General features: G+C 43.8%; 1 protein-coding gene and 3 pseudogenes across 15 annotated transcripts in view; 3 read left to right on the forward strand and 1 right to left on the reverse strand.

Annotated features, from left to right (window-relative positions):
* Positions 1-24,201, reverse strand: part of Med15 (mediator complex subunit 15) — a 71,740-nt gene extending 47,539 nt beyond the window's left edge. For 6 of the 15 annotated variants that reach the window (NM_001358404.1, NM_001040683.2, NM_033609.3 and 3 more), the window contains exon 1: positions 24,010-24,201. In NM_001358404.1, the coding sequence (NP_001345333.1) occupies positions 24,010-24,077 (68 nt within the window). In that variant the 5' untranslated portion in view covers positions 24,078-24,201. Of the gene's footprint in view, positions 1-3,860; positions 4,421-7,652; positions 7,738-24,009 lie in introns of those variants that run through there. The other 9 variants (XM_017317172.2, XM_017317175.1, XM_006522783.3 and 6 more) reach the window with 6 other exon arrangements.
* On the forward strand, positions 4,189-4,845 carry Gm18335 (predicted gene, 18335; annotated as a pseudogene).
* Positions 12,881-13,400, forward strand: Rpl26-ps4 (ribosomal protein L26, pseudogene 4; annotated as a pseudogene).
* Positions 26,803-27,231, forward strand: Gm6048 (predicted gene 6048; annotated as a pseudogene).

Here is a 27,758-nt window from a genome sequence, read left to right on the forward strand (position 1 = left end):
CAAACAAGTCAGAAAATTGGGGACTCTGGGCTTCAACTCACAGTGGGATAAAAGCCCAGTCCAGTTGGTACTCAAGAGCATACTGGGGCAGGAGAGAGGTCTCCGTGGCTAAGAGCACTAATTGCTCTTCCAAAGGTTCTGAGTTCATTTCCTAGCAACCACATGGTGGCTCACAACCATCTGTAACGGGATCTGATGCCCTCTTCTGGTGTGTCTGAAGACAGCTACAGTGTACTCACATACAAAAATAAATCTTAAAGAAAAAAAAAAAAGGAAAAAAAGAAACCCTGCTAGGACTGGGCATAGTAGCACAAGTCTTTAATCTAGCAGCTCTCAATTTGTAGGTTTCAACCACTTTCTGGGCATGAACTGACCCTTTCACAGGGGTCACATATCAGATATTTACATTACAATTCGTAACAGTAGCAAAATTAGTTATGAAGTAGCTACAAAAATAATTTTATGGATGGGGGGGTCATCACATCATAAGGTACTGTATTAAAGGGTCAGACAGCATTGGGGAGGCTGAGAATCACTGCTTTAATCCTAGCATTCTGTGGGGCAGTGTTGAGTGGATCTCTGTGAATTTGAGGCCAGCCAGATCTATATGATTCCATGCCAGCCAGAGCTACTTAACTGTGCAGTGAGGTGGAATCCTCTAATACTTCCATCACACATAAATATTAGTCTGCCCAGATGAGATACCAGTGAGTTCCTACAGCTTCTTCAGGCAAAGCTGTCCCCATTTGGACTCTGATTCATCTGGGGTATCCTCAACAGTGGACCAGTCTACCACTCAAGCACAAAGGACCCTCTCATGGCTGTGCTAATAACACAGATTAGTCTTTCCTCCAATTCTTCCCTGATCCTCTTTTCCATTCCCCATTCTTAGGGCCCTAGTTATCACCCAAGGACCCCTTCCCAGCTCTCAATTAGGAGTCTTTGATCTCCATTTCTTCATTACTGTCCTCCACCCCAGGCAATGCCAGGCTCCTTCCTTGGCCTACCTTCTTTCACACTGCTGAAGGGAAAGAGTACCTGCTCTTCTGGTTTCCTAAAGATGTCTAACATAGAAAGATTTCTTTCTCCCTTGGGTGTCAGAAATCACCATTCTCAGATTAAAAAAAAAAAAGTGCCCGACCCCCCATTTTTTAAGGGTTTTGTGTGTGTGTGTTCTTTCATTCTTTGTTTTGCTTTGTTTTGTTGGTAGTGGTGGGTTTTTCAGATGGGGTCTCTCTATGCAATTCTGTCATGGAGCTCACTCTGTAGACCAGGCTGGCCTTGAACTCAGAGAGCCCCTGACTCTCCGTTTGAGTGCTGGGATTACTTGGCTTTGTTTGTTGTTGGTGGTTGGTTGGTTGTTTTGATTGAGACAGGGTTCATGAAGCCCAGGCTGGCTTTGAACACACTATATACCTGAGGATAACCTTGAATTTCTGACCATCCTGCCTCCACTTGCTAAGTGCTAGGAATTTCTGCCCACACCTATTATGTAAGTGGACTGCTGGCAAATCACTACCTGTGTATATGGTTTGTTCACCCACCTAGGATAGAAGCCCACAGCTTGCATATGAGCCCCCTCTCCCTGAATGTTTAAACCCAAACCACTAGTAATAAAGTCTTAGGAGACAAGTAAAGAAGAGGTGTCCAGTATTCGGATGACAGAGATTTTGTAGGCTTGTTAACAGAAAAATATTCAACACTTTGCCATCTTTTTTACCATCACCTCTAAAAGAGACAAGGAAAGGCGTCTCTGATGCTTCATGCATTCAGAGGATCTGCCCACCACTCCTCTCTCCTTCTTCACAGTGTATAACAATCCCATGGAGACCACGTGGGACTTAGTCTTTGGAAAAGGCCCTAATGCCTATCCTTATCACACCAACAGGCTCTAGAAGGTAGGTCCCAGGAAAAACAACTGACAGAGAACATGAAGCCCAAGGTTAACTGTGCTGAGATATAAGTAAAAAAGGCATAGGAAGAATTAGCAACAAGTAACCAGAAAACCACCCCCCAACTGCCCAAAGGCAAGAACAACTATCAAGTGCAGTATGCTTCTGTGCTCAGTGCACTGTTTGTATAGACATAAAATATGAACATTCATTACTGATTTACTCAGTCAAACACTGGGAGCAGTCCAGAGATAAGAGACTGTCCAGCTACAGAGCAACTCTGCATATCATTCACACAACTTACAAGGAAGCAGCACATGCAAGCTACTAAGAACACAGGCACAGGCTAGAAGACACAGCAAGAGTCAAAGGTGGTTGCTACCTTTGAGAAGAGTCCCTGAGTAAAGGGCTAATGACTTTTGCAATTCATACATACTTTAAATTTCAAGGGGCTGAGGAAATGGCACCATGGTAAAGTACTGGCCTATGAGCATGAGACTCTGAGTCTGGACACTGGTGCTATATGGGCAGCCAGTTGCAACAGCACTCATCTGTAACCCAAGTGCTGGAAGTACAGAGAGAGGTGGATCCTGGGCCTTGCTGGCTTCCAGGCAGTGAGAAACCCTGTCTCAAGAACTAAAGCAGAGGGAGCTGGAGAGATGACTCAACGGTTAAGAGCACTGACTGCTCTTCCAGAGGTCCAGAGTTCGATTCCCAGCAACCACATGGTGGCTCACAACCATCAGTATTGAGATCTGGTGCCCTTTTCTGGTCTGTCTGAAGACAGCTATAGTGTACTTATATACAATAAATAAATCGTTAAGAAAGAAAGAAAGAAAGAAAGAAAGAAAGAAAGAAAGAAAGAAAGAAAGAAAGAAAGAAAGAAAGGAAGGAAGGAAGGAAGGAGAAAGCTGTGTCAGAGGAAGACTTGCACTCTGTTATGGTTTGTATATGATATGCTCAGCCCAGGGAGTGCTCATTGTGGGTGCAGTTTTTAAGGCCCTCATCCTAGCTGCTTGGAAGTCAGTATTCTGTTAGCAGCCTTCTGAAAAAGATGTAGAACTCTCAACTCCTCCTGCACTTTGCCTGCCTGACTGCCACCAGGTTTCCACCCTGACAATAATGGACTGACCCTTTCAACCTGTAAGCCAGATCCAATTAAATGTTGTCCTTGTAAGAGTTGCCTTGGTCATGGTGTCTGTTCACAGCAGTAAAACCCTAAGACACAGTCTCTACACCTACACACACACTACACACACACACACACATCCTGAGACAGTGTCTTGCTATGTAGCCCTAGCTAGCTTGGAACTATGTCCACTATGTTGACCACATTGGGCTCAAACTCCGAGATCTGCCTGTCTGCCTCTGCCTCCCAAGCACTGGGATTTAAGGTGTGTACCACCATGCCTACTCTAATAAATTTACTTATTTACTTCTTTGTTTTTGTTCTTTGTGAGACCCTCACCATATAGCCTTGGCGGTCCTGCAAACTTGGCTGGCTTCAAACTCAGAGATCTGCCTGACTTTGCTTCCTCAGTGCTAAGACTAAAGACATGTACCACTAAGTCCAGCCACAAAAAATTTTTAAGTCATTAAAAATTAAATTGCGCTGGGCAGTGGTGGCACACGCCTTTAATCCCAGCACTTGGAGGCAGAGGCAAGTGGATTTCTGAGTTCGAGACCAACCTGGTCTACAGAGTCAGTTCCAGAACAGCCAAGGATACAGAGAGAAACCCTGCCTCAAAAAACCAAAATAAATAAATAAATACATAAAACTGCCTGCAGTAATGGTTTGATAAAAATGGCCCCTATGACTCCTATAGTTGAATGCTTGGTTGTCTGATGATGACACTATTTGGCTGGGACTAGAAGGTGTGGCCTTGTTGGAGGAAGTGTATCACTAGGAGTAAGCTTTGGGGTTTCAAAATCTCCAGCCAAGCCAAGTGTCTTCTCTCTTCCTGATACCTGAGGATCCAGATGTAGACCTCTGAGCTACTTGTCCAGCAACATCTCTGCTTGTGTACTCCCATGATGATTATGTACTAAACCTCTGAAACTGTAAACCAGTTCCAAGTAAGTGATATCCTTTATAAGAGATGCTATGGTCACAGTGTCTCTTCATAGCAACAAAACAATGACTAGCCGTCTTGTGTGGAGGGTGGGCCGCCGTGTCATGCTGGGTGGAGCTCACTGCCGGCGCTGCTCGTGGGTGGCGAGTTCAGCTTTTCCCATCTGCTTCAGTGCACGGCTGCAGCTTCGGCCTCGGGTCTAACGAGCCACATCATTGCTTCCTTTGGAAGAGTTACAGAAAGACCTAGAAGAGGTCAAAGTATTGCTGGAAAAGTCCACTAGGAAAAGACTACGTGATACTCTTACAAGTGAAAAGTCCAAGATTGAGACGGAACTCAAGAACAAGATGCAAAAGAAGTCGCAGAAGAAACCAGAACTTGATAATGAAAAGCCAGCTGCTGTGGTTGCTCCTCTTACAACAGGATACACCGTGAAAATCTGTAATTATGGATGCGATCAGTCAGATAAGTTTGTGAAAATCTACATTACCTTAACCAGAGTCCATCAGGTTCCCACTGAGAACGTGCAGTGCACCTCACAGAGAGGTTGCTCCATCTTTTAGTAAAAAACCTCAATGGCAAGAATTACTCCATGATTGGGAACAATCTTTTGAAACCTATCTCTGTGGAAAGCAGTTCAAAAAAAAGTAAAGACGGATACAGTAATTATTCTATGTAGAAAGAAAGCAGAAAACACAAGATGGAAAAGGAATGCAAAGAGAAAGAAAAGCCTTCCAACGACATAGAGGCAGACCCTAGTGAGGGATTAATGAAATGTTCTAAAGAAAATTTATGAAGACGGAGACAATGATATTAAGTGAACCATTAATAAAGCGTGGGTGGAACCCAGAGAGAAGCAAGCCAGAGAAGACACAGATTTTGAGGCTTTTAAAAGTCCTTATGGGAACTGTGATGTGGAACGCTCGTGTTCCAGTAAGGGAGTGCTGTTGAACTGCACATATTTGTTCATGTGGGTATATAGTTTTGACAGATAAATATTTACACAGCCTTTTAAGTAAAGATAGCAGATTCTCCATTTCTTACTGATTTAAATAAATAAACTTATTAAACTGTTTCCTTCATTAGCACCCCAGACATTTTGTTTCAGAAAAGGCTATATGGCATTCTTACTGAAAACGTAAAAAGGAAGTCTTGAATAATAAAAATGTTACGTCACAGATGTTTGTTCTGGCTGAGAGATAGAATACAGAAGTGTTTGTCTGTCTGTAGCTGACATTAGGTCCCAGTAATGTAAAAAATAAAGCAAAATTTTTGCATAAAATTCAAATTTGCACAAAGTTACTACAGAGCTGTTCCATTATTACCATGTGTTACCATATACTGCTAATTGATTTAAGTATACTTATGAATGTAAAATTAAACAAAATACAAATGACAAAAATAGACAAACATCTTGTGTTGATAAGTACTATCATGGTTCAGATGGCTTAAAAATAACCATGATGCAAAAACTTGAAAACACCCATTTATTCTTTTGTTCAAAAAAGTTGGAATTTTACTAAAAAACAAAACAAACAAACAAACAAACAAACAAACCCAATGACTAAGACACCTGCTCACCTAAAGTCTCCAGAATGTTATACTTCCACACTTCTGGCTCTGAGCAGCACCATAGCAATTAGGGAAAATGAGTGTCTGACATAACGGCCAAAGAAGCAGGCAGGAAAAAGGGAACCAGGAAGATTTTGGCTGATCCCTTTTGAGAAGGGCTGGTGTCACGTGACAGCTCCAGCAATGTTCAGCATTAAAAACAAGAAAACAGTAGTCACAAGGGCTCAAGAAGGCAAAACTGCATCTGATTACCTCAAAGGTCATATGCTTAAAGTGAGCCTTGCTGATCTACATTTCAACAAAGTTGGATTTAGAACAATCAAGCTACTTACTGAGGATGTTCAGGGCAATGGATCTTACCCAGGACAAAATGTGGTCCATGATTTAAAAGGGAGACCATGATTGAAGCTCATGTTGCTATAAAGAGAAGAGATGGTTATTTCTCTATCTCTTCTATGCTGGTATTACTACCAAAAAAATGTGTTAATAACCAGATATGCAAGACCTTCCCACAGGTCCACCAGAGCTAGGAGAAGACAGAAATCATGACCTGAGAGGGGCAGACACATGACTTCAAAGAAGTGGTAAGTTGAATCCCAAAACTGGGAGAGACGGAAAAGGCTTGCCAGTCTTTATCCTCTTCGGGTGTCTTCATTGGAAAAGAAAGCCTAAAAGCAAATGGTGAAGCAGAGCAAGTCTGATCTGGGAGAGAGCTCCACTGTTGCAGGTGGAAGGTCTGGCAGAGCTGCTGGTGAAGAGATACATGCAGTGGGAGTTGAATGAGCTGACAGGTAAAACTACCAGTCTTAGAATCTGTTTAAAATCCAGATTTTTGATAATGATAAATAAGGTTATTTGCGGGTGTGGGGGTCGGGGGAACACACTAATTAATGAAAGATGAATGTGGGGCTCACACTTATCACCTCAGTTCTCTGACTAGCAACTGATTTCAAGGAGTTTTAGCCTGTCTGCCCCACAGAGTGAGTTCCAGGTCCACCTGGACTAGAGACTGAGATACTGTCATTAATAATAATAAATTAGCAAGGTTTGATAGCTCACACCTGTAATATAAAGCAGCTAAGGCAAGAAGATCAAGTAACTTTGAGACCAGCCAGCCAGGTTTATAGAATGAGACCTTGTCTCAAAAAGTAGGGTGGGATGCTAGCCTAGCCTGGGGATGGTGTTACACTTTAAACATAGCATTCAGGAGGTAGAGGCTGACAGACTTCACAGTTCTAGGTCTGTCATAGTGCGAACTAGTTTCAAAAAGGGAGTGTGGTGGTTTGAATATGCTCGGCCCAGGGAGTGGTACTATTAGAGGGTATGGTCTTGGAGTAGGTTTGGCCTTGTTGGAGGAAGTGTATCACTTTGAGGGTGGGCAATGAGACCCTCATCCTAGTTGCCTGGAAACTAGTCGTCTTCTAGCAGTCTTCAGATGAAGATGTAGAACTCTCAGCTTCTCCTGTACCATGCCTGCCTGGACACTGCCATGCTTTCCACCATGATGCTAATGAGCCCCAATTAAATATTGTCCTTTATAAGAGTTGCCTTGGTCATGGTGTCTCTTCACAGCAATGGAAATTCTAACTAAGACAGAGGACACAGGGTAGGATGTAGAGAGATGACTCTATGGCACTTGGTGCTCTTACAGAGGAACCACATTCATTTTCCAGCACCCACATGGTGGTTCACAATTCTAAAGTTACCCAGTTCCAGAGATCTGATGCCCTCTTCTGACTACCATATGTGCCACAAGTGAGTGCCATGTGATACACACACACACACACACACACACACACACACAGACAAAACACTCATATACATAAAACAATTTTTTTTCCGAGACAGGGTTTCTCTGTAGCCCTGGCTGTCCTGGAACTCAATCTGTAAACCAGGTTGGCCTCGAACTCAGAAATCCGCCTGCCTCTGCCTACCGAGTACAGGGATTAAAGGCGTGCGCCACCACGCCCGACTTTAAAACAATTATTTTTAAAAAGAGAAAATGCACATAATGTGGCACAGAAACAGAAACTCCTGGGGCTGGCGCAATGGCACAGAGGTGAAAACTTTGTACTGCTCTCTCAGAAGAGTTCACTCAGAAGGTTCTTCCCAGCACCTGTGTTCGGTGGCTTACAACCATCTGCAACTACAGCTCCAGATCTGACAGCCTCTTCTGGCCTCAGGCACCTTCACACAACACCCTGAAACACAATTTAAAGTAAATCTTAAAATAAAAAGCTTCTTAAGGCTTAAAGCTAGTTCAAAACCTTGGAAATTTGCTTGCTCGTAGTGAGTATAAGCTAAAATGTCTTTTGGTTCTTAAGAAGAGTATATGTCACAGAGAGTCACAAATGAACAGCAGCCACTGTTGAGGAAAATCTGATTTATTTTTCTTTGTGGTGCTCAGGATGGAATCCAGGGTTGTGCATGCTAGGCAAGGCTCTATTCCCTGCTGATTCACATTTCTAACCCTTCCTATGTCAGCTAAAAGACATGAAGCTTCTTTTCTATCAACAAACCATGCATTCTTCAGGTCACAAAGCTGAAATTGGCAGGGACTTGAAGGGAGGTAAGGCCAACATCTATATACAGCTGAAAAGTGCCTTCTAGCTGCAGTTCCAATGTGTCACTTCACCCCAGATGGAGAGGTCTGTCTGTCCTTCCCACACAGGCCTGGTTCTCATCTAATCTTCTGACCTCCTCAGGCTCTTTGGAGCAACAGTGTCCCACATCACTGCCCAGCGCCTAATGACGCAGCAGCCAATTCACTGTCTCAGTATCTAGGTGGTTTCACCTTAGAAGGAGATTGCAATTGTTTGGCCACCAAAGCAAACACCTGGACTCTAGACCTCACAGGTAGTAGCTGAGGTACATCTGCCAAACTATACTACAGCTTCTTCCTTTTATTAGCAAGCAAACGTGTGGTTTTCAAACATTAGCAGGTTCCTTGACTTTAGATTCAGTCATTCACGTGTGTATATGAGCACATATGTGTAGGTGTACATCTTTACACACACAGAGGTCAGAAAGAGTGTTCAACTATTCAGAGCTGGAGCTACAGTTGTGTTTGTAACATACCCAGCATGCTGCATGGGTGCTGGGATTGAAAATTCAGTAAATACTCCCAACTACTTGAGGCATCTCTCCAGGCCCAGGTTTACAAAAATAATATATTTCAGAATTTATTCATCTATATACAGGAATGGACATTTTGGACTTGAAGAGAGCAGACTTGCACATTTTTTCTTCACACTTCTCTCAGCTGCTCAACTGAACTCTCCTTCTGCTCCCAGGAATGCCAGTGACTGAGGTCAATGAGGGTTAGTCTAAAGAAGAGCCTGTGCCCTTCAAACTCTGAGCTGCCTCAAAGGCATGAGCCTCAGCTATTTTCAACCTGTTGGTTTAACCTAAATAAGAAAACTGGAGTGGTGGTGTAGGCCTTTAGTTCCAACACTGGAAGGCAGACACACCCCTGTGAGTTCATGATCTACATAGTACATTCCAGGACAGCCAGAGTCTCAGTAGTGAGGCACAGCCACAAACAAAAATAAACAAACAAAAAAGAACCAAGAGCTGGAAAGACCTTTTGATGCCTGACCTTATGTTAGCCTGGGGCTTCCGCACATCTCAACTGTCATCAAGCAAACTCACATAACACTCTGACTACATGGTTTTGTGGTACTGGGGCAGGGAGCCCTATCTTTAGAGATCAGCACTCACAACTAAAATCACATGGCATCCTGGGTGTAAGTTAAAGTAGTCCAGAAGGGAATAGAAAATGCATGTGAAAGAACACTGGCCATACATTGTTACCTCTCAAAGGAAATAGGAAAAAATTCCTATTATCTCCACTTCTAGAAATGCTCAACAACCATAGAAGAACTCTTCCCCAAAAAACATTAAATGATGCTTTCCTTAAGCAAGTGTGTCCGACCAGCAAGAACAACACGACACAGTCAGATTCTTCTCAACAGCCTTTATTGCAGGAACGCCTCGATGCTTCTATGGGGACCCCAGGCGCCCAGGGAGCCCTGCTTATATGCACCCCAGCACAGGAGAAGGCTCCGTGGCCCCCTGGGATTGGTCAGTCTGCTGGCACCCAATTTGCATGCACCCGCTCAGGAGGGGTTGGCGCCAAATTCGAATTGACGCCTGTGCAGTGGTGTTGTTTATGACAATGGCAACCGGAAACCGGCGCCATCTTGGAGTTGGCTTCCCACACAAGTGGCTATGCATGGTCTATGCCCCCTTGGGAATGGAAGCTGTGGGCATACAGGGACCAGCCAGAACTAACTGAGGCAGAGAAAACAGCCTCAGACAGGAAGAAAAACCTACAGCTCAGAACTGGACTCAGAAAAGTATGTGTGTATACATCTACCAACAAAATAGACATAGCATACAGGTCTAGGGGAAATGTTTCCTTATTCAATAATGACCACAACTGGGCAAAGAGATTACAGAAACACTTCCAATTTTCAATCCCCTATATATAATGTTATCTGGTAAGGAATGAAGTGCTACACCCAAAATTCTGGCTATACTGACCAAAACAGGAGAAAGAGGCAGGGCTGAGGCTGCTGTCACAGAGTTAGTTCTTTGAGGCCAAGGGGGTCAAAGTCTGATTCCCCTCAACCCACAGTCCTTCTCTAGGAAACTAAGCGGAGGAGGTTCAGTAAGGGCAGAGATGAGCTTCTGAGGTAGTATATGTAGTAGGTACCTAAGAGGTGGTTAAGCCTTGGCCCCTGCTCCCTTCTCTTCTGGTCTCTAAATTAGGTATCTGTATTGCTTACCAAACAGAACCACCTTAAGTGATCCCTCTTTGGTCATAATAGTCTTTATTCTTTTTTAATGAAAAACAAAATCTTACTGTGTATGTGTATTTGTTTGGGGGGGGGGGCTACAGAGATAGAAAAAGAGAAATATGGGCAGTATGGAGGTTAGAGGGTAACTTTGTAGACTTGATTCTTCCTTTCTTCTTTATTTGAGTTCCAAGGACAAACTCTGAACCATTCACCCTGCTTTTTAAAAAACCATTGGGTCTACTCATACAGCAGGCCCATCCTATACCCCTTTCAGAAGTGTGCTTTTCCAAGCTACTGTTTAGACATTTCTCCTTGAAAGTACTGGTACTGATACCCAAAAACCCAGATCATCTTGCACCCATCTCTCAGAATAAGTACAGTGTAAGGCTTTCTCTATAAGGGTGGATATTTGACTTCTGGTGTAGTGGGTTGGTCTGGTGTGGCTATATGTTCAAATGCTAAATCCTGCACACCAAGATCTGGTTGCTCCAAAATGAAGAGATCCTCACATATATCAGCTTTTGTTGTGTATACTCTGTCCCCCCAAGTTATCCCTGATTGCTTAATAAAGATGCTTATGGCCTGGGCTGGGCAGAAGAAAGGGGGCAGGGCAAAGTTCCCAGGCTTGGGGTCTTAGGCAGGGACAAGGAGGAGGAGAGAGGACAGTGGGGAAGTAGGAAGAAGACACCATAGGGTAGGTGGATTGTGAGCACTATGAGGGCCAGCATGTTGGAGTAGGAGCAACCCAGGTGGAACATGGCAAATGATATCTCTAAGTTATTTACAAGGAAGTAGACAAAATAACATAGAAGGTTGATACTGGCCCAAATCTGGTGCTTAAAGGCTTCTTATAAGTATAAAGGTTTTATGTCTTTTATTTGGGAACTAAATGATCAAAGGTGGGGTAGAATCCTCCAAATAATATTTACCACAACACTGTGCCTCCCTTCTTTCCTCTGCATGCTCATGTATGCAACCACACTAACAGATGCACAGGTATACAGTCACCAAATCCAACCCCTCCTTTCTTCATAGGATTTCTCCTGAAACCATCCTGTCTAGTCCTACTGTCACTGTCCCAGAGAGGATCTCACATTTAAAAGTACTGCTTGTTATAAAGGTAGATACTTTGAAAACACCAAGTGCAAATGCCAGGCAAGTACAATTTCCTGACAGTGTTGTGAGAATGTAAACTTAGGAAACTGCTCAGGAGAATGTGCTAGAGGCCACATCCTAATCCAGCCCTGACTCTTCCTACATACAAAGCCCAGAAAGTAAAGTCACTACATCCACCTTGAAATAGGCTCCCAGTACCCACACAGCAGCACACAGCCACAATAACTCAGTACCCACACAGCAGCACACAGCCACAGTAACCCAGTACCCACACAGCAGCACACAGCCACAATAACTCAGTACCCACACAGCAGCACACAGCCACAATAACTCAGTACCCACACAGCAGCACACAGCCACAGTAACCCAGTACCCACACAGCAGCACACAGCCACAATAACTCAGTACCCACACAGCAGCACACAGCCACAGTAACCCAGTACCCACACAGCAGCACACAGCCACAATAACTCAGTACCCACACAGCAGCACACAGCCGCAATAACTCAGTACCCACACAGCAGCACACAGCCACAGTAACCCAGTACCCACACAGCAGCACACAGCCACAATAACTCAGTACCCACACAGCAGCACACAGCCACAGTAACCCAGTACCCACACAGCAGCACACAGCCACAATAACTCAGTACCCACACAGCAGCACACAGCCACAGTAACCCAGTACCCACACAGCAGCACACAGCCACAATAACTCAGTACCCACACAGCAGCACACAGCCGCAATAACTCAGTACCCACACAGCAGCACACAGCCGCAATAACTCAGTACCCACACAGCAGCATACAGCCACAATAACTCAGTACCCACACAGCAGCATACAGCCACAATAACTCAGTACCCACACAGCAGCATACAGCCACAATAACTCAGTACCCACACAGCAGCACACAGCCGCAATAACTCAGTACCCACACAGCAGCATACAGCCACAATAACTCAGTACCCACACAGCAGCATACAGCCACAATAACTCAGTACCCACACAGCAGCATACAGCCACAGTAACTCAGTACCCACACAGCAGCATACAGCCACAGTAACTCAGTACCCACACAGCAGCATACAGCCACAATAACTCAGTACCCACACAGCAGCATACAGCCACAATAACTCCAGTGCTGGGGAATCTGGTACCCTCTTCAGGCTTCCATGGGCACTGCATGCACATGGTGCACACACACACACACACACACACACAAAGACAAAACACTCATACACATAACATAAAAATAAAGCTGACTGGTTGTGATGTACTCCTCCTCAAACCCCAGCACCAGGGAAGCAGAGGCAGGCAATTCTGAGTTCAAGGCCAGCCTGGTCTATAGAGTGAGTTTCAGGGTACAGAGAAAAACCCTGTCTGGAAAAAAAGAAAAGAAAAAATGTTAAAAAAGAAAAAGAAAGCTCTTTCCTTTTGCGGCCATCGGTGGATCGCAGCTGCCAAAATGAAGTTCAATCCCTTCGTGACTTCTGACCGAAGCAAGAACCGCAAGCGGCATGTCAATGCACCCTCTCACATTCGGAGGAAGATCACGTCTTCCCCTCTTTCCAAAGAGCTGAGACAAAAGTATAACGTTCGGTCTATGCCCATTCGGAAGGATAATGAAGTTCAGGTTGTTCACGGACACTACAAAGGCCTGCAGATTGGCAAGGTGGTTCAAGTGTACAGGAAGAAATACGTCATCTACATTGAACGAGTCCATCAAGAGAAGGCTAATGGCACAACTGTCCATGTGGGCATCCACCCCAGCAACATGGTTATCACCAGACTAAAGCTGGACAAGGACAGCAAGAAGATCCTGGAGAGGAAAGCCAAGTCCCGACAAGTAGGAAAGGAGAAGGGCAATTACAAGGAAGAAATGATCGAAAAGATGCAGGAGTAGAGACATCTTGTGCATGGCTTTCATTAAAGACTGCTTAAGTAGTCAAAGAAAGAAAGAAAGAAAGAAAGAAAGAAAGAAAGAAAGAAGAGAAGAGAAGAGAAGAGAAGAGAAGAGAAGAGAAGAGAAGAGAAGAGAAGAGAAGAGATGTTTTAAGAGCAGAATAGAAGCCCAGGCACAGTTGTAGATGCCTATAATCCCAGGACTCAGTAGACTGGCCTTGGAGTATGTTAAGTGCAGCCTGGGATACACAGAAAGACCCTGTCTCTAAAAGAAAAACAAAAAGATTTGGGGTGCAGCTTTGTTGGTAGCATGGCCCAGTACACTTCCACTATGCCATTCCTATGTTCAGCAGGTGGAGGTAAGAAGTTCAGAAGCTCTTGGTACTCCTGCTAAGGAGGGTATTTTGAAAAAATAAATAAATAAATTTTAAAAAAGAGAGACATAGTCATCATGGGAAGTATCTTTAAAAGTAAAATAATGTAAAGAAAAAAAGAGAAACGAATTGATAGTTGGAGCAAGCCCTTTTAACCCTAATCTCTAGGATTAGGTGTCTATTTCCTTACCTATGGAATGCATAATGAATTTACACTCTCCTTGATTATCTTCTTTTTTAAAGACAGGACCTAGTAGTTGTGTAGCCAGGGCTGGCCTTGAAGTCCTGGAATTGCAGCAAGTACTGGAATTGCTGACACACATTTCTCAATAGGTATGGTGGAACACATTCAACAATGGAAGGATTTTTTTTTTTCAAGACAGGATGTTTCCAGGTAGACTTAGCTGTCCTGGAACTCACTCTGTAGACCAAGATGCCCTCTAACTCAGAGATCTGTCTGCCTCTGCCTCCCTAGTGCTGGGATTAAAGGCATGTGCCACCACCATTGGGCTCTTTAAAAAATATATATATATCCTGATAAGTTGCAAGCCTGATCTACAGAGTGAGTTCCAGGATAGCCAGGACTACACATAGAATCCTGTCTTGGGGGGTGGGGAGCCGGGGGAAAAGGTTTCACTCTAGAAGTTGGACATGGCTCACAGGTTAAGAGAGCATATTGCTTTTTTTTTTTAAAGATTTATTTATTTGTTTTTTATGTAAGTAAACTGTCACTGTCTTTAGATACACTAGAGGAGGATTCCATTACAGATGGCTGTGAGCCACCATATGATTACTGGGAATTGAACTCAGGACCTCTGGAAAAGCAGTTGGTGCTCTTAACCACTGCACCATCTCTCCAGCCCACACATATTGCTCTTATAAAGGATTTAAATTTGATCCCCAGCACCTATTTCCAGCAGCTCACAACCACCTCTAACACCAGCTCCAGGAGATTCTGGCTTCCAAGGGTGCGTGTACTCATGTGCTTTCCTACACACACGCACACACACACACAATTTAAAAATAAAAATAAATCATAAAAAAATTTAAAAAGTGGGGCTGGCGAGATGGCTCAGTGGTTAAGAGCGCTGACTGCTCTTCTGAAGGTCCTGAGTTCAAATCCCAGCAACCACATGGTGGCTCACAACCATCCATAACAAAATCTGATGCCCTCTTCTGGTGTGTCTGAATACAGCTACAGTGTACTTACATATAATAAATAAGTAAATCTTTTTAAAAAATTAAAAAGCTCCATCCCGTGATGCAGTAGTGAGCATCCTCATTTCACCAGAGTATGAACACACTTGGATTATTTCTTTGGAAGAAATGAATGAGGAAGTGAACAATTTAAGATTACTATTCTTGTTGCCAGAGGGATTCTAGAAAAATGGTCTGTTTTAATTTTATGTGAAAATAAAATGCTGATTTAGTTGGTTGGCCAATATTTTCATGGTTACTTCTGTCTTTATCCAAGCTAACTACCCAATAATAAGCCCCAGAACCACAACACCTCAACCTGCCATAACCGGTGCTCACAAAACGTATGTTAGACAGACTCAAGAATCCTGTGCATTCTAACATTCTACTTGATGGGAACGAATGCTTATTCCATAAGCATTCATGTTGTTCCTACCCTACACAGTTGAGACTAGTGGGAAACAAGCCTTCAAGCAATCTCTTCTGAAATTCCTTCTCTTCACTGACTTTCAGGGACAGATGGCCCACTGTCCTGGAAGAAGAGCTACCCAGCTCAGCCACAGGAAGGATGGGTCTTTTAGGTAGAACAAACTAGGCTTTCAGCAGTCAAGGAAAAACTAGGGCAAGCATGTGTAGGCACTTGAAGCAGGGTGAACCCTCAAGAGTTGAGTCTACAGGCAACGACAGCACTAAACACATCTGGGACATCAAAACAGTTGAGGAAAAAAGGTAGAGTTCAAAAAAAAAAAAAGAAAGAAAGAAAGAAAAAAGTGGGACACATGGGTCTCTGAAATGACCTGCTTGGCTCTGTGATTTTAGTTGCCCATTTGAAGCTTGGAAGGTTCATTAGAATTCCTTAAAAATGTCCCCTTGTGTATCTAACTGAAAGTATTAGCCTAAAGAATGCTTAAATGGCTTCTTCCCAGCAGGTAGATAATAACATACCCACAGTCCCCAACCTCAATATGGCTAATACCCATCTTCAACTAGACACAGCCTTGGTCACCATCAGGCAACAGCAGAAAGATCTCTGGTCAGAAAATAAATATAAGATTCTCAGCTTTCCTCCCCCCCTCCCCACAAGCAGCTGCCAAGACAGTTAAAGTGGGGCAGAAAACGTGGACCTTCCCCAAGTCCACCAGTGGACCTGGACCAACTGTAGAACATGTACAACACCTGCAGCCTTCAGCAGAATCAGCACTCACTACTTGAGCACCTGAGAAAAGCCAAGAAGGAGGCACCACTCATGGGGAAGCTGGAGGTGGTGAAGACCCTTCTGAGGGACATGATCACCCTGCCCAAGACGATGGGCAGGATGGTGGATGTGTACAGTGGCAAGATCTTCAACCAAGAGGAAATCAACCCAGAGATGACCTGGGCAAGTTTTCCATCATCTACCAGGACGTGAAGCATGCCCAGCCTGGTATGGGTGCCACCCACTCCTCCCACTTAGATCCCCTCAAGTAGGAATGCTTAATAAGGAATGTCAGCAATACTAGGTGGGTGGGTCACTTGCAAAAAGTTCATGTAGGGCTCAGCCTATGACAAGAGGTCAAAGATCATCAGGAAAATAGGTGTGGTGACTGTAATCCCAACATTTGCAAGGCAGAGAAGCCAAGATCTGGAATTCAAGGCCAACCTGGGCTGCATGAGACTCTCGACCTGCTCCGCACACACCAAAAAAAAAAAAAAAAGGTATTAGTCTTGGCCTATGGAGACTTTCTAAAATAATAAATTGGAAGCTCAGTAGCAGCAGGCTCTTCTCTAAAACTTCCACTTCACATGGCTGTAGAGATAATACCTTCTGTCTGTATGGATCTGGGAACTGTCAACAATAAATTTGGCCTATAGCTTAGGTAGGAGATGGAACATCTGCCAAGCAGAAAAAATTCTGAGATAGTGCCAGGCATAGGAGATTTGCCAGGAAGATATGATGAGAGACATATGCATGGTACCTAAGCACAGGTAACCAGCCACCTGGCAGAATGTAGGTGAGAATAAATAGGTTATTTCAAGTTATGATCTAGTCAGACAAGAGCATAGCTATATGGCCAAGGTATCTGTAAATATAGTTTGAGTGTGAGTCTTATTTTTGGGAGCGTGGGGTTGAGATATAGGACCAGACCTAACTTCTACATTTTGAGCTTCCCCTTACCCAGTTCCATGAAGTGAACACAACCTTACTCTCCCAAATATTAAAAGGTAATTTGCCTCTAATATAGTATGATCCAATAAGCATCCATTTTTACTATGGAGATAACTAACTTCAAAGAGGAATGACCTCTCCTAGGCCTGCTCCCTCATCTAACTACTGGAATACATGCCTGGACCTGAGCATGCTGGCTGCCCATGCCTATAACCTTAGCATCTCAAGACCAGTCCAAATAACTCCTTCTACTCAGTGCTATATTGTCTCAAGACCAAAAATATTTTTAAAAAATTTTTTAATGAATAAAATAAAGGAAAAGAAAAAGAGGTGCATGAAGACAACATGTATGAACTCAACACAGCTGGTGTGGTGCATGCACTTGGGAGATGAGGCAGGATGATCATGAATTCATGGTCAACCTCTATTACCCAATACACTCAGGGCTAGCCTGAGCTACATGAGATCCTTTTCTTTTTTGAGACAGGGTCTCTGTGGTGGTTTGAATATACTTGACCCAGAGAGTAACACTATTAGAAGGTATGGTCTTGTTGGAGGAAGTGTGTCATTATGGGGCTTTGACTTTCCTCCTAGCTGCCTGGAAGCCAGTTTTCTGTATGCCTTCAGAACAAGATGTAAAACTCTCAGCTCCGTCTCCAGCTCACTGTCTGCCTGGATGCTGCCATGCTTACCACCTCGATGATAATGCACTGAACCTCTGAACCTGTAAGCCAGCCCCAAGTAAATGCTGTCCTTTATAAGAGCTGCCTTGGTCATGGTTTCTCTTCACAGCAGTAAAATCCTAACCAAGATAGTCTCTCTATGTAGTTCTGGCTGTCCTGAAGCTCAATGTGTAGACCAGGCTGGCCTTTAAGTCAGAGATCTACCTGTGTCTGTCTCCCTAGTGCTAGAATTAAAGACATTTGCTACCATGAATAGTGAGACTTTGGTAGAGAGAGAGAAAGAGAGAAAGAGAGAAAGAGAGAGAGAGAGAGAGAGAGAGAGAGAGAGAGAGAGAAAACGAAAGAAAATACGACAAGTGCCTGTCTGTCCTGGCCCCATAGCATGCTCTGCTTGGCCCTCTTACACTTTACCAGGACACAAATATTGACTACCTTTTCCCTAGCTGCAGCTACTCCTTCCTGTTTACATGTGTGCTACATTAAAGACCACCAGAGATAAAAGCCCCAAGAGTAAGATGACAGAACTAGAATTTGTCAGCAGGGGAAATTTTCCTTTGACATAAAGTTTATGATTATTTTGCATATATTTATTCTATCAGTTTTTATGTTCTCAGTAAGTGTTCAGTTTATTAATGTCCTTGCCTAGAGGAAGGAAAGAGGATAACTTAACAGAATTAAGAACATGGAATGGGCTAGGGGATGGTTCAGTTGGTAAAGGCCTTTCTGCAAAGCTCAAGGACCTGAGTTTGATATCCAGCACTGAGGTACAAAGCTATGTGCACGTGTATGGCATTCCAGACCTGGGAAGGTGCAAACGGGGCTTGCTGACAGCCTGTTCAGCTGAATCAGTGAGCTCCAATTTAGTGAGAGATCTTGTCTCAGAAATTATGATAGAGAGAAACTGAGAACAATATCAATTTCTGGTTTACACATACGCACAGAAAAGCTGAGAAATGACTGATAATGCTCTTGTATTCTGTACTGCTTATGTATTTGGTGTGACCCTACTCAATGTTAGGCCTGGAAAAGTCAGAATATATGCATACTGAAGACCAGGGACATGCAACCATTAATCCAAAACTCCCTCAAGGAAAGCCCAAGCCACACAAAACCCTGCTCAGCAGGCTATAAGAACGGTTTCTCCCATGGTTCTCCAGGAAATACCGGTACTTCATTAAAAGTCAGTATGAACCAATCAATCTTTTTCTACCTACTCTCCTCCTCTGAGTTCCTTTAAATGTCACTGCATTCCTCTACCTGGGCTTAGGGATTCCACCTTCACCAACCCAAGCCATAGTATCTCCTATTCCTGCAAGAAAGAGTTTTCTGCCCAGTCCTCAGACCCTACAAAGCTGGCACAGAAGTCTCTTCACTGTCCCTCCCAGCATCCTTGTCAGACAAACTAGACAAGTATCATTTCACAGATACAGGACCAGATTAGAAAGGTCAGCAGTGCCCAAGGTCACAAAGCCAATGAGAAGGGGTAGATTCCAGGGTTTCACAACACATAATGGTCACTGTAACAGGAAAGGTTAATCAGGAGGTCCAGGAAAATACTGCATCCTGTACTCTTCATGCTGCAGAGGACTGGAGTTCCCTGAGAAACTAAAAAGCGCTGAAATAAAGTGGGGTGACCCACTTTAGAGGAAGGGACAGGGAAGGATCTGAAGTATTTGACACCAAAGCAGACACCTACATAAAGAAGATCTGCTCATGACAACGGTGAAGAGAATCTTTAGTCACAATTTTCTCAATATCCTAAGTACTCAGTAAGAGTTGTTTTAAAGAGACAGCAGGGGCTAAAGGAACAGATCAGTAGCAGAGCATATGCAGAGCACATGAAAGGCCCTGCTCTCAACCTCCAGCAAGTAAAAACAAAGAAACAAAGGAAGAACTCTGAAAGTTAAAGTGGGGTGAGCAGTGGTGGCACACTCCTTTAATCCCAGCACTTGGCAGGCAGATTTCTGAGTTCAAGGCCAGCCTGGTCAACAGAGTGAGTTCCAGGACAGCCAGGGATACACAGAGAAACCCTGTCTTGAAAAATCAAAATAAAGAAATGAAAGAAAGAGATAAATAGAAAGAGAAAGAAAGAAAAAAAGAAAAGTAAAGTAAAGTTAAGTTAAAGTGGAAAGACGGAGACGCTGGACAACAGGGGAAACTACAAAACAATAAGCCAGAGTACAGGACAGTGGACTGCCTGATGAAGGCATCGGGCTACACACTGCCCTCATTTGTGTAGTATAGGAAAGGCTAAGAAGCCTAGACTCCAGTTAGAATTGTCAAACTTGGGGCTGGTGAGAAAAATGGCTCAGCGGTTAAGAGCACCGACTGCTCTTCCAAAGGTCCTGAGTTCAAATCCCAGCAACCACATGGTGGCTCACAACCATCCGTAACAAAAATCTGATGCCCTCTTCTGGAGTGTCTGAAGATAGCTACAGCGTACACACATATAATAAATTAATTAATTAAAAAAAAAGAATTGTCAAACTTGCTTTTTCCTCAATGAGAGATGCTTCTCCACTGAAACTTTGCAGAACCTTCCCAGTGTTTTGCTATGCTCCCCACTCCCCAACAACTGACACTGAACTGAGAGCTTCATGAGGACTACATACGCGATCTTCTACTAAGCTACTCTCTCAGCCCTAAACTTTCTTTATGCCTCATGTAATATAAATCACTATGGTTTGAAGTGCATCCCCAAATTTAAACAACAGCATCACCCCTGGAAGAAGTCAGAAGTAAAGATGTGTAGATTAGCCCATTATAAATCTTCTTAAGCTCTATCAACACAGTTAATCAAGTCACCAGCAAAGTCAACCCTAGAGAGAAAACAAGCAAACCGAAGAAGTGAAAACACCCAGTAAGCGTGGTTAGGTTTTTTTGGGGTTTTTTGTTGTTGTTGTTTGTTTGTTTGTTTTTTGTTTTTTGAGACAGGGTTTCTCTGTGTAGCCCTGGCTGTCCTGGAACTCACTCTGTAGACCAGGCTGGCCTCTGATTCAGAAATTCACCTGCCTCTGCCTCCCAAGTGCTGGGATTAAAGGCGTGCGCCACCACCACCTGGCACTGGCAGCTGATTTTTATTTACCTTTTTACAAGTACAAAGGTTTTGCCTGCATGGATGTTGACTGCACCAGTTTATGCCTGGTGCCCACAGAAATCGGACAAGGGCTGTGGAACCCTTGGAAATGAACAGTTTTGAGTCAGTCACCTTGCAGGTGCCTGGAATCGAACCCTGGTGCCTTGTAAGAGCTACAAGCAGTCTTCACCATGGACTAAATCATCTCTCCAGCCCCTGGAGTCTTGCTTGAGTTTCTGACTCGGCTTTTCTTGCTGGGGGTTGGGGGCTGTGTGATAAAGTGTAACATGAAATAAACCCTTTCCTCCTCAAGTTGCTCTTGGTCATGGTGTTTTTCACAGTAACAGAAAGCAAACTAAGATACCTTTACTCTTAGAAAGCAACCTTTGAGGGGGCTCACTCAAATGCAGTAGACAAATGTTGCCCCCTCCACCAAGATACACAGGCCCCAGTCCCTGGAACCTGTGACTATCTTTCACTGTATCTCAAAAAATGACCGCATAGCTGTGATTGAAGATACAGACTAACGATTGTGTTCCATTGTTCCAAACTGATCTGGGAAGTGCACAGGATGTTCTCTACCTGAATTTGGTGAGTGTCAGAGAAACCAGCCAATGTTAGACTAGGCCACAAAGAAAGCACAAGATACAATCAACCTCCAGGAACAAAAACTGGCCCCTGACAAATAGGCAGGAAAGAGGATACCTCAGTTTTACAAGTGTAAGGAATAGAATTTGGACAGCAACTTGAATGGAGTTGAAAGCAGATTCTGTTCCAAAGGTTCCATCAAGAAATGTAATTACCAGGCAGTGGTGGCGCATGCCTTTAATCCCAGCACTCTGGAGGCAGAGGCAGGCAGATTTCTGAGTTCAAGGCCAGCCTGGTCTACAGAGTGAGTTCCAGGACAGCCAGGGCTATACAGAGAAACCCTGTCTCGAAAAACCAAAAAAATAAAAAAAATAAATAATAAATTTAAAAAATGTGTATATTGCCATCGTATTGATTTCAACCCTGAAACTAACACCTACCAAATCTTACATGAGCCTCTGACATAAAAAAAAAAAAGATCAAATATAAATCTGTGTTGTTTAAGATGCTAAGTGCATGGTAATTGTTATTACAGCAAAACAAAATAATATACAAGTGCAGTATCTTACAGAGGTAGAAAGCACCTCAGGACTCACAAGGCATTACAGTGTATCCAGTATACTTCAGTCTTCCCTCAGACCTCAGATACTTCTGCAGCTCTCCCCTACTGTCTGTGATAACAACTTGCTCTTCCAGATCCACTGTACTGGGCTTTCCCAAAGAATCCTTGCCCTGGAGCTCAGACCATTTCTCAAGACTTCACTTAGAGATAACTCAAGTACATCAATACTGCACTTGTGGGCTGGAGACTTGGCTCAGAGGTTAGAAGCACTCACACTGAGCTCTTACAGAAGAAGCAGGTTCGATTCCCAGAATTCACAGGGCAGTTCATAACCCCCTGTAGCTCCAATCCCAGGGAATCTTATACGCTCTTCTGACCTCTGACATCATCAGATATACATGGTTCACTTATATACAGGCAAGCAAAACACTCATATAAATAAATTAAATCTAAAACAATTAAGAAACAAAACACTTGTTTGCTGAACTGTCTGCAAAACCGTGCAAGGGTTATTGTGCGGCGGTACCAAGCCACTGACACAGTACCCACTCCCTCCACTGTACTGATGCTTCCCCGATTTAGTCCATTGCTTCACTCCACCCCACCCCACCCCACCCCCTCCATCCAGTTAGTCACCAATTGTCCACATATTCATTCCTCTTTCTCTGGAATCTGTCTTCCTCTTTCAAGTTCAGCACTTAATACTGGTCTTTATGATCTCTGCCAACCAAGTCTTCTACAATCAACTCATGAGACCATATGATCTAAATGAAAAAAAGACAGAACCCCCACCAACCCTTCCAAAGGAAAAAAACTCCCCAAATTGCCTATTTGGCCTCTCTTGGGTCCCTAATTCATCTCCAGGGACTCAGGGGCCTTCCCAACACTAATGCTGCACCACCTCAAGGCAGACCACGTGTAAAACACTGGAGGAAGGGCCGGGCAGTGATCCCAGCGCTTGGGAGGTAGAAGTAGGCAGATTTCTGAGTTCCAGGACAGCCAGGACTACACAGAGAAACCCTGTCTCGAAAAACTAAAAAACAAACAAACAAACAAACAAAAAACCACGGGTACAAGTTGTTTGCCCAAAACACCCAACACTAACCATGCCAGCATCTGCTCATCCTCATGATGTATCCTTGACTACTTTGCTTCAAAGACCCAGAACTCTCCACCTACAGCCGTCCATCCTGATGCTTTCACAATCATCTGCTGGGAATGGTGGCCTGTCACCCTCCTACTTTTCTCTCTAGAGCTCAATCTGTCACCTACTCGAGGCTGCTCCAGTCTACTCAACTGACACTTTAGCACCCACAAAAATGACTGAGCATTGGCACGACTGTACTGTTTCTTTACAGACAGACAGTACCAACCCTCAGGGGAAAAGCTGTGCCACAGGCAATTTTCTGAACACTTTAGGAAACTCAGTAAAATGGCTAAGTGCAACAAGCACTCTGCAGTGCTCCGTGGGCAGAGGGCATCCCTGCCCTTCACTCCCGAAGTTCCCACAGCTATTTCCTGCTACCCTTTGGCCAAGTTGACACACCTTGTGGAAGAAACCGGAGCACTCTTCTATTCCACTGCCTACAACCCAAACACATCAATCTTCCAATTTACCTTCCTTCCAGCCTCCTCCAACTCATTGATGTGGTTTTCGTTTTATTTATTTATTTTATAAAAGAAGCCACGCGGCACCCGTGTAAAATCTCTGGCTGCCTCATTCTCTTTCTATATTCGGTGCGAATCGAAGCAAAGGAAAATCTGCACACAAATGACGAGGCGGCTCAGGACGATGACTCACTAGCCAGGGCACTAGCTGGGTTTGCAGAGTTCCTCCCCAGAAAAACTAGCCAGCAGTCCCTGTCTGCCGAGAAAGGCCAGAGAGACTCCAGGAGGACCCTTGTACGTCCCCGGCACCCAGCGGACACCGCAGCTTCTGACCAGGGTCAAGAGCGGGTCTAGCCCGGCCTCACCCTCCCCGCCCGGAAGGTCCGACCACCGGTCCTTGCCCCAGGCCACACTCACATTTGGCTGACCAGCTTCTGCCGAAAGGCGGCGCTACGCCAGTCGGTCTCCTGCCCCGAAACGTCCATGCCCGGAGCCCCTACTCTTGTAGCCCGAGTCCCTACCGGCCACCCCCGGCGCCGCCGCCTCTACCACAGCGACAGGCCCGAACCCGGAAGCCGAGCGATCCCGCTACTGGGCCACGCCGGAAGTACAGGAAGAATTGTGGGAAATGAAGTCTTGCTTTTGTATACGCATGCGCGCCACAGAAAGAGAGAGGAAGAGAGGAAGGGGAGAGGGGGAGAGGGGAAGAGGGAGAAGGGGAGAGGGGGAGAGGGGGAGAGGGGGAGAGGGAGACACAGAGGGAGAGACAGAGATACAGAGGCGGAAACACAGACAGAGGCAGAAACAGAGAGAAAGACAGAAAAAAGAGACAGAAAGACAGACACAGAGACAGATACAGAGACAGAGAGAGACACACATGCGGACACATAGACACACACACACCACACACAGACACACATACAGAGTCTATGTATATTTTGTTGCCAGTGTTGGGATAATTGCTAATGTATAACATATTTTTGGTATTTTAAATAAATTTGGTATTTAAATATTGAGATTTTAATTTCTAACATATGTTAAGTGTACATAAGTATATGTACATTCTACAGTCATCAAAATAAAGCTAGTATTTCACCAACAAGCAATGTTAGGTTTAGGATCTCTGCTCATTGAATCATTAAGCTCCATATTTAAAAGGAAAGCAAAAGCATTATTTCTGTTAATGTTTTCTCTGTGGTTCATATTCCTTGCTTCTTAGTGGTGCATCCCTTAATACAGGACATTTTGGTCTAAGTGGATAATTGTTGCTGGGCTTATGTGTCTCGAGTTCACCTTTCAATGTTTATATGATTTAAGTTTAGAGTAGAGATTACAAGGTAACTAACCAATTTTGTAAGTCTTCATTTTTTCCAACAATATGTAAGGCCTCATTTTAGAACTTTGTTTGTCCCAGCACTTGGGAGGCAGAGGCAGGCAGATCTCTGTTGAATTCAAGGCAGCCTGGTTTACATACTGAGTTCCAGGACAACCAGGGCCTATGTAGAGACACATTGTCTCAAACAAACAAAAACAAACAACACCCAAAATGAACCCCAAAATAAATAAATAAATAGACAAATAAAGAAATAAATAAAATACATGTGTTTATTATTATAGAAGAAAGCACCCTTTAAAAAAAAAAACTTTTGGCCTTTGGAAAAGTCTTAAACACAAATGAATTAAAAACTGAGTGTCAGGGCTGGAGAGATGGCTCAGAGGTTAAGAGCACTGACTGTTCTTCCAGAGGTCCTGTGTTCAATTCCCAGCAACCACATGGTGGCTCACATCCAATGTACTGTTTTGGTGTGCCAGAATATCTGAAGACAGCTACAGTATATACATGAAATAAATAAATAAATAAATCTAAAAAAAAAAAAAAACCCCTGAGTGTGGGGGCTGGAGAGATGGCTCAGCCATTAAGAGCATTGATCTATTGCTCTCTTCTGGTGTGTCTGAAGACAGTTACAATATACTCATATACATAAAATAAGTAAGTCTTTAAAAAACTGAGTATGGGGGTTGGGGATTTAGCTCAGTGGTAAAGTGCTTGCCTAGCAAGCCCAAGGCCCTGGGTTCGGTCCTCAGCTCCGGAAAAAAGAAAAAAAAAAAAAAAAAAAAAAAAAAAAAAAAAAAAAACTGAGTATGACAAAACTTAAAAAGAAAATTCAAAACCACCAAGCATGGTGGTGCGTGGTGATGCATGGTGGTGCAGGTATGGTGCTGAAGACATGGTGGTGCATGGTAGTGCATGGTAGTGGAGGCATGGTGGTGCATGGTGGTGCAAGCATGGTGGTTCAGGCATGGTGGTGTATGGTGATGAAGACATGGTAGTGCATGGTGGTGCAGGCATGGTAGTACATAGTGGTGCATGGTGATGAAGGCGTGGTGATGCATGATGGTGCATGGTGGTGCTTGGTGGTGCAGGCACGGTGATGGTGATACAGGCATGGTGATGCAGGCATGGTGGTACACCACTTTAATCCCAGTCCTTGAGAGGCAAAATTTGGCAGTACAGCTGGAGAAAGCTAATTCAGGTTCTTTATCTAAATCTTTTTTTTTTTTTTTTTAAGAATAGGAAAGCCAGGCATGGTGGTACATGCCTTTCTTCCTTCCTTTCTTTTTCTTCCTTCCTTTTTTTCTTCCTTCCTTTCTTCCTGCCTTCCTTTCTTTCTTTCCTTTAAAGATTATTTATTTATTTATTTATTTATTTATTATGTATATGAGTACACTGTATCTGTACAGATGGATGTGAGCCTTCATGTGGTTGCTGGGAATTGAATTTAGAACCTCTGTTTGCTCCGGTGGGCCCTGCTCACTCCGGCCCAAAGATTTATTTATTATTATAAATAAGTACACTATAGCTGTCTTCAGACATACCAGAAGAGGGCATCTCAGATCTCACTATGGATGGTTGTGAGCCACCATGCAGTTGCTGAGATTTGAACTCAGGACTTTTGGAAGAAAAGTAGGTGTTCTTAACTGCTGTGCCATCTCTCCAGCCCCCTTTATCCAAATCTTAGATTCCCCAAGCCATGTAGTCAGAGACCTTCACACAGCGTGGAAGCTTCACACAGAGAGTGGAAGATGTCTTGCACCCATAAAGATTTCAATAGTGCATTATAAACAGAAAAGGCAGCTGCCGGTCCATGACAAAATCAACCCAACCACGTCAACATGGGTAAGCTCATGACCAGAAAGAGAAGGCGGTAACAGCTCAACGATAGTCAAGCCTTCTTCCTCGTGGTGACCTGGCACAGCGTGGTGAGTATGTGTAAGACTATCTCCAAGGCATATGAGAAGAATGAAGACGACTTCTTGTTCGTGGTGCATGCCTCCCAGGCGACATTCAGACCCACATTAGCCGTATAAGACAAGAAAAACGCCTAATGTTTGTTAAGCTCCTACCAAAGGGATGGGGAAAGGACCATTCCCAGTAGAGTCCAGGCTGTTTGCCACTTGTAGCTACACAGGCACCCACCTAGGGTATTAGGAATTCCTTGTCAGGCAGAACTAAGCTCCAGGCAAACACATTTAGCTTGGTAACTCACCTAAACTGGGCTACATTGTTTTCAAACTTTAGAAGGTTAAAAATAAAATACTTTACACTCTAAGTTGCCAATAAAACAAAAAACAAACAAAGAATAAGTTCACAAACCAACCTTGGTGGTGCACACCTTTAATCTCAGCACTTGGGAGGCAGAGAAAATCTGGTCTCTGTGAGTTTGAGACCAGCCTGGTCTACAAAGTGAGTTCCAGGGCAGCCAGGACTGTGACACAGAGAAGTCCCATCTCAAAAAACAAAACAAACAAAATAATAATTAATAATAATAATAAAACGTTCAAAAGGTACAGTGGTTTCAATGGCAACACTTTGCCTACTCTGGTCATCTAGTCACACATAGTGCAGCTTCTTTTGTTCCAATCATAATGGCCAAAATGTACTCATTTCACACAGTACCCAATAAAATACATACACATATGTATGTGGTTGCAGATGAATATAAGTTCAGCTACAACAGAGTTCAGGATGTTTCAGGCATGGGCTAAAGAAATGTGAGAGGGAGTTTACTGATCAGATACCAGACTCTGAGCAGCCTCTTCAAAGAATGGAAGAAGCCAGGTCTAAGGAGTGTCAGGGTTGAGGAGCGAAGATTTCTGGGCTACAC

This window comes from Mus musculus, chromosome 16, assembly GCF_000001635.26.
Source record: "Mus musculus strain C57BL/6J chromosome 16, GRCm38.p6 C57BL/6J".
NCBI classification, from domain to species: Eukaryota; Metazoa; Chordata; class Mammalia; order Rodentia; family Muridae; genus Mus; species Mus musculus.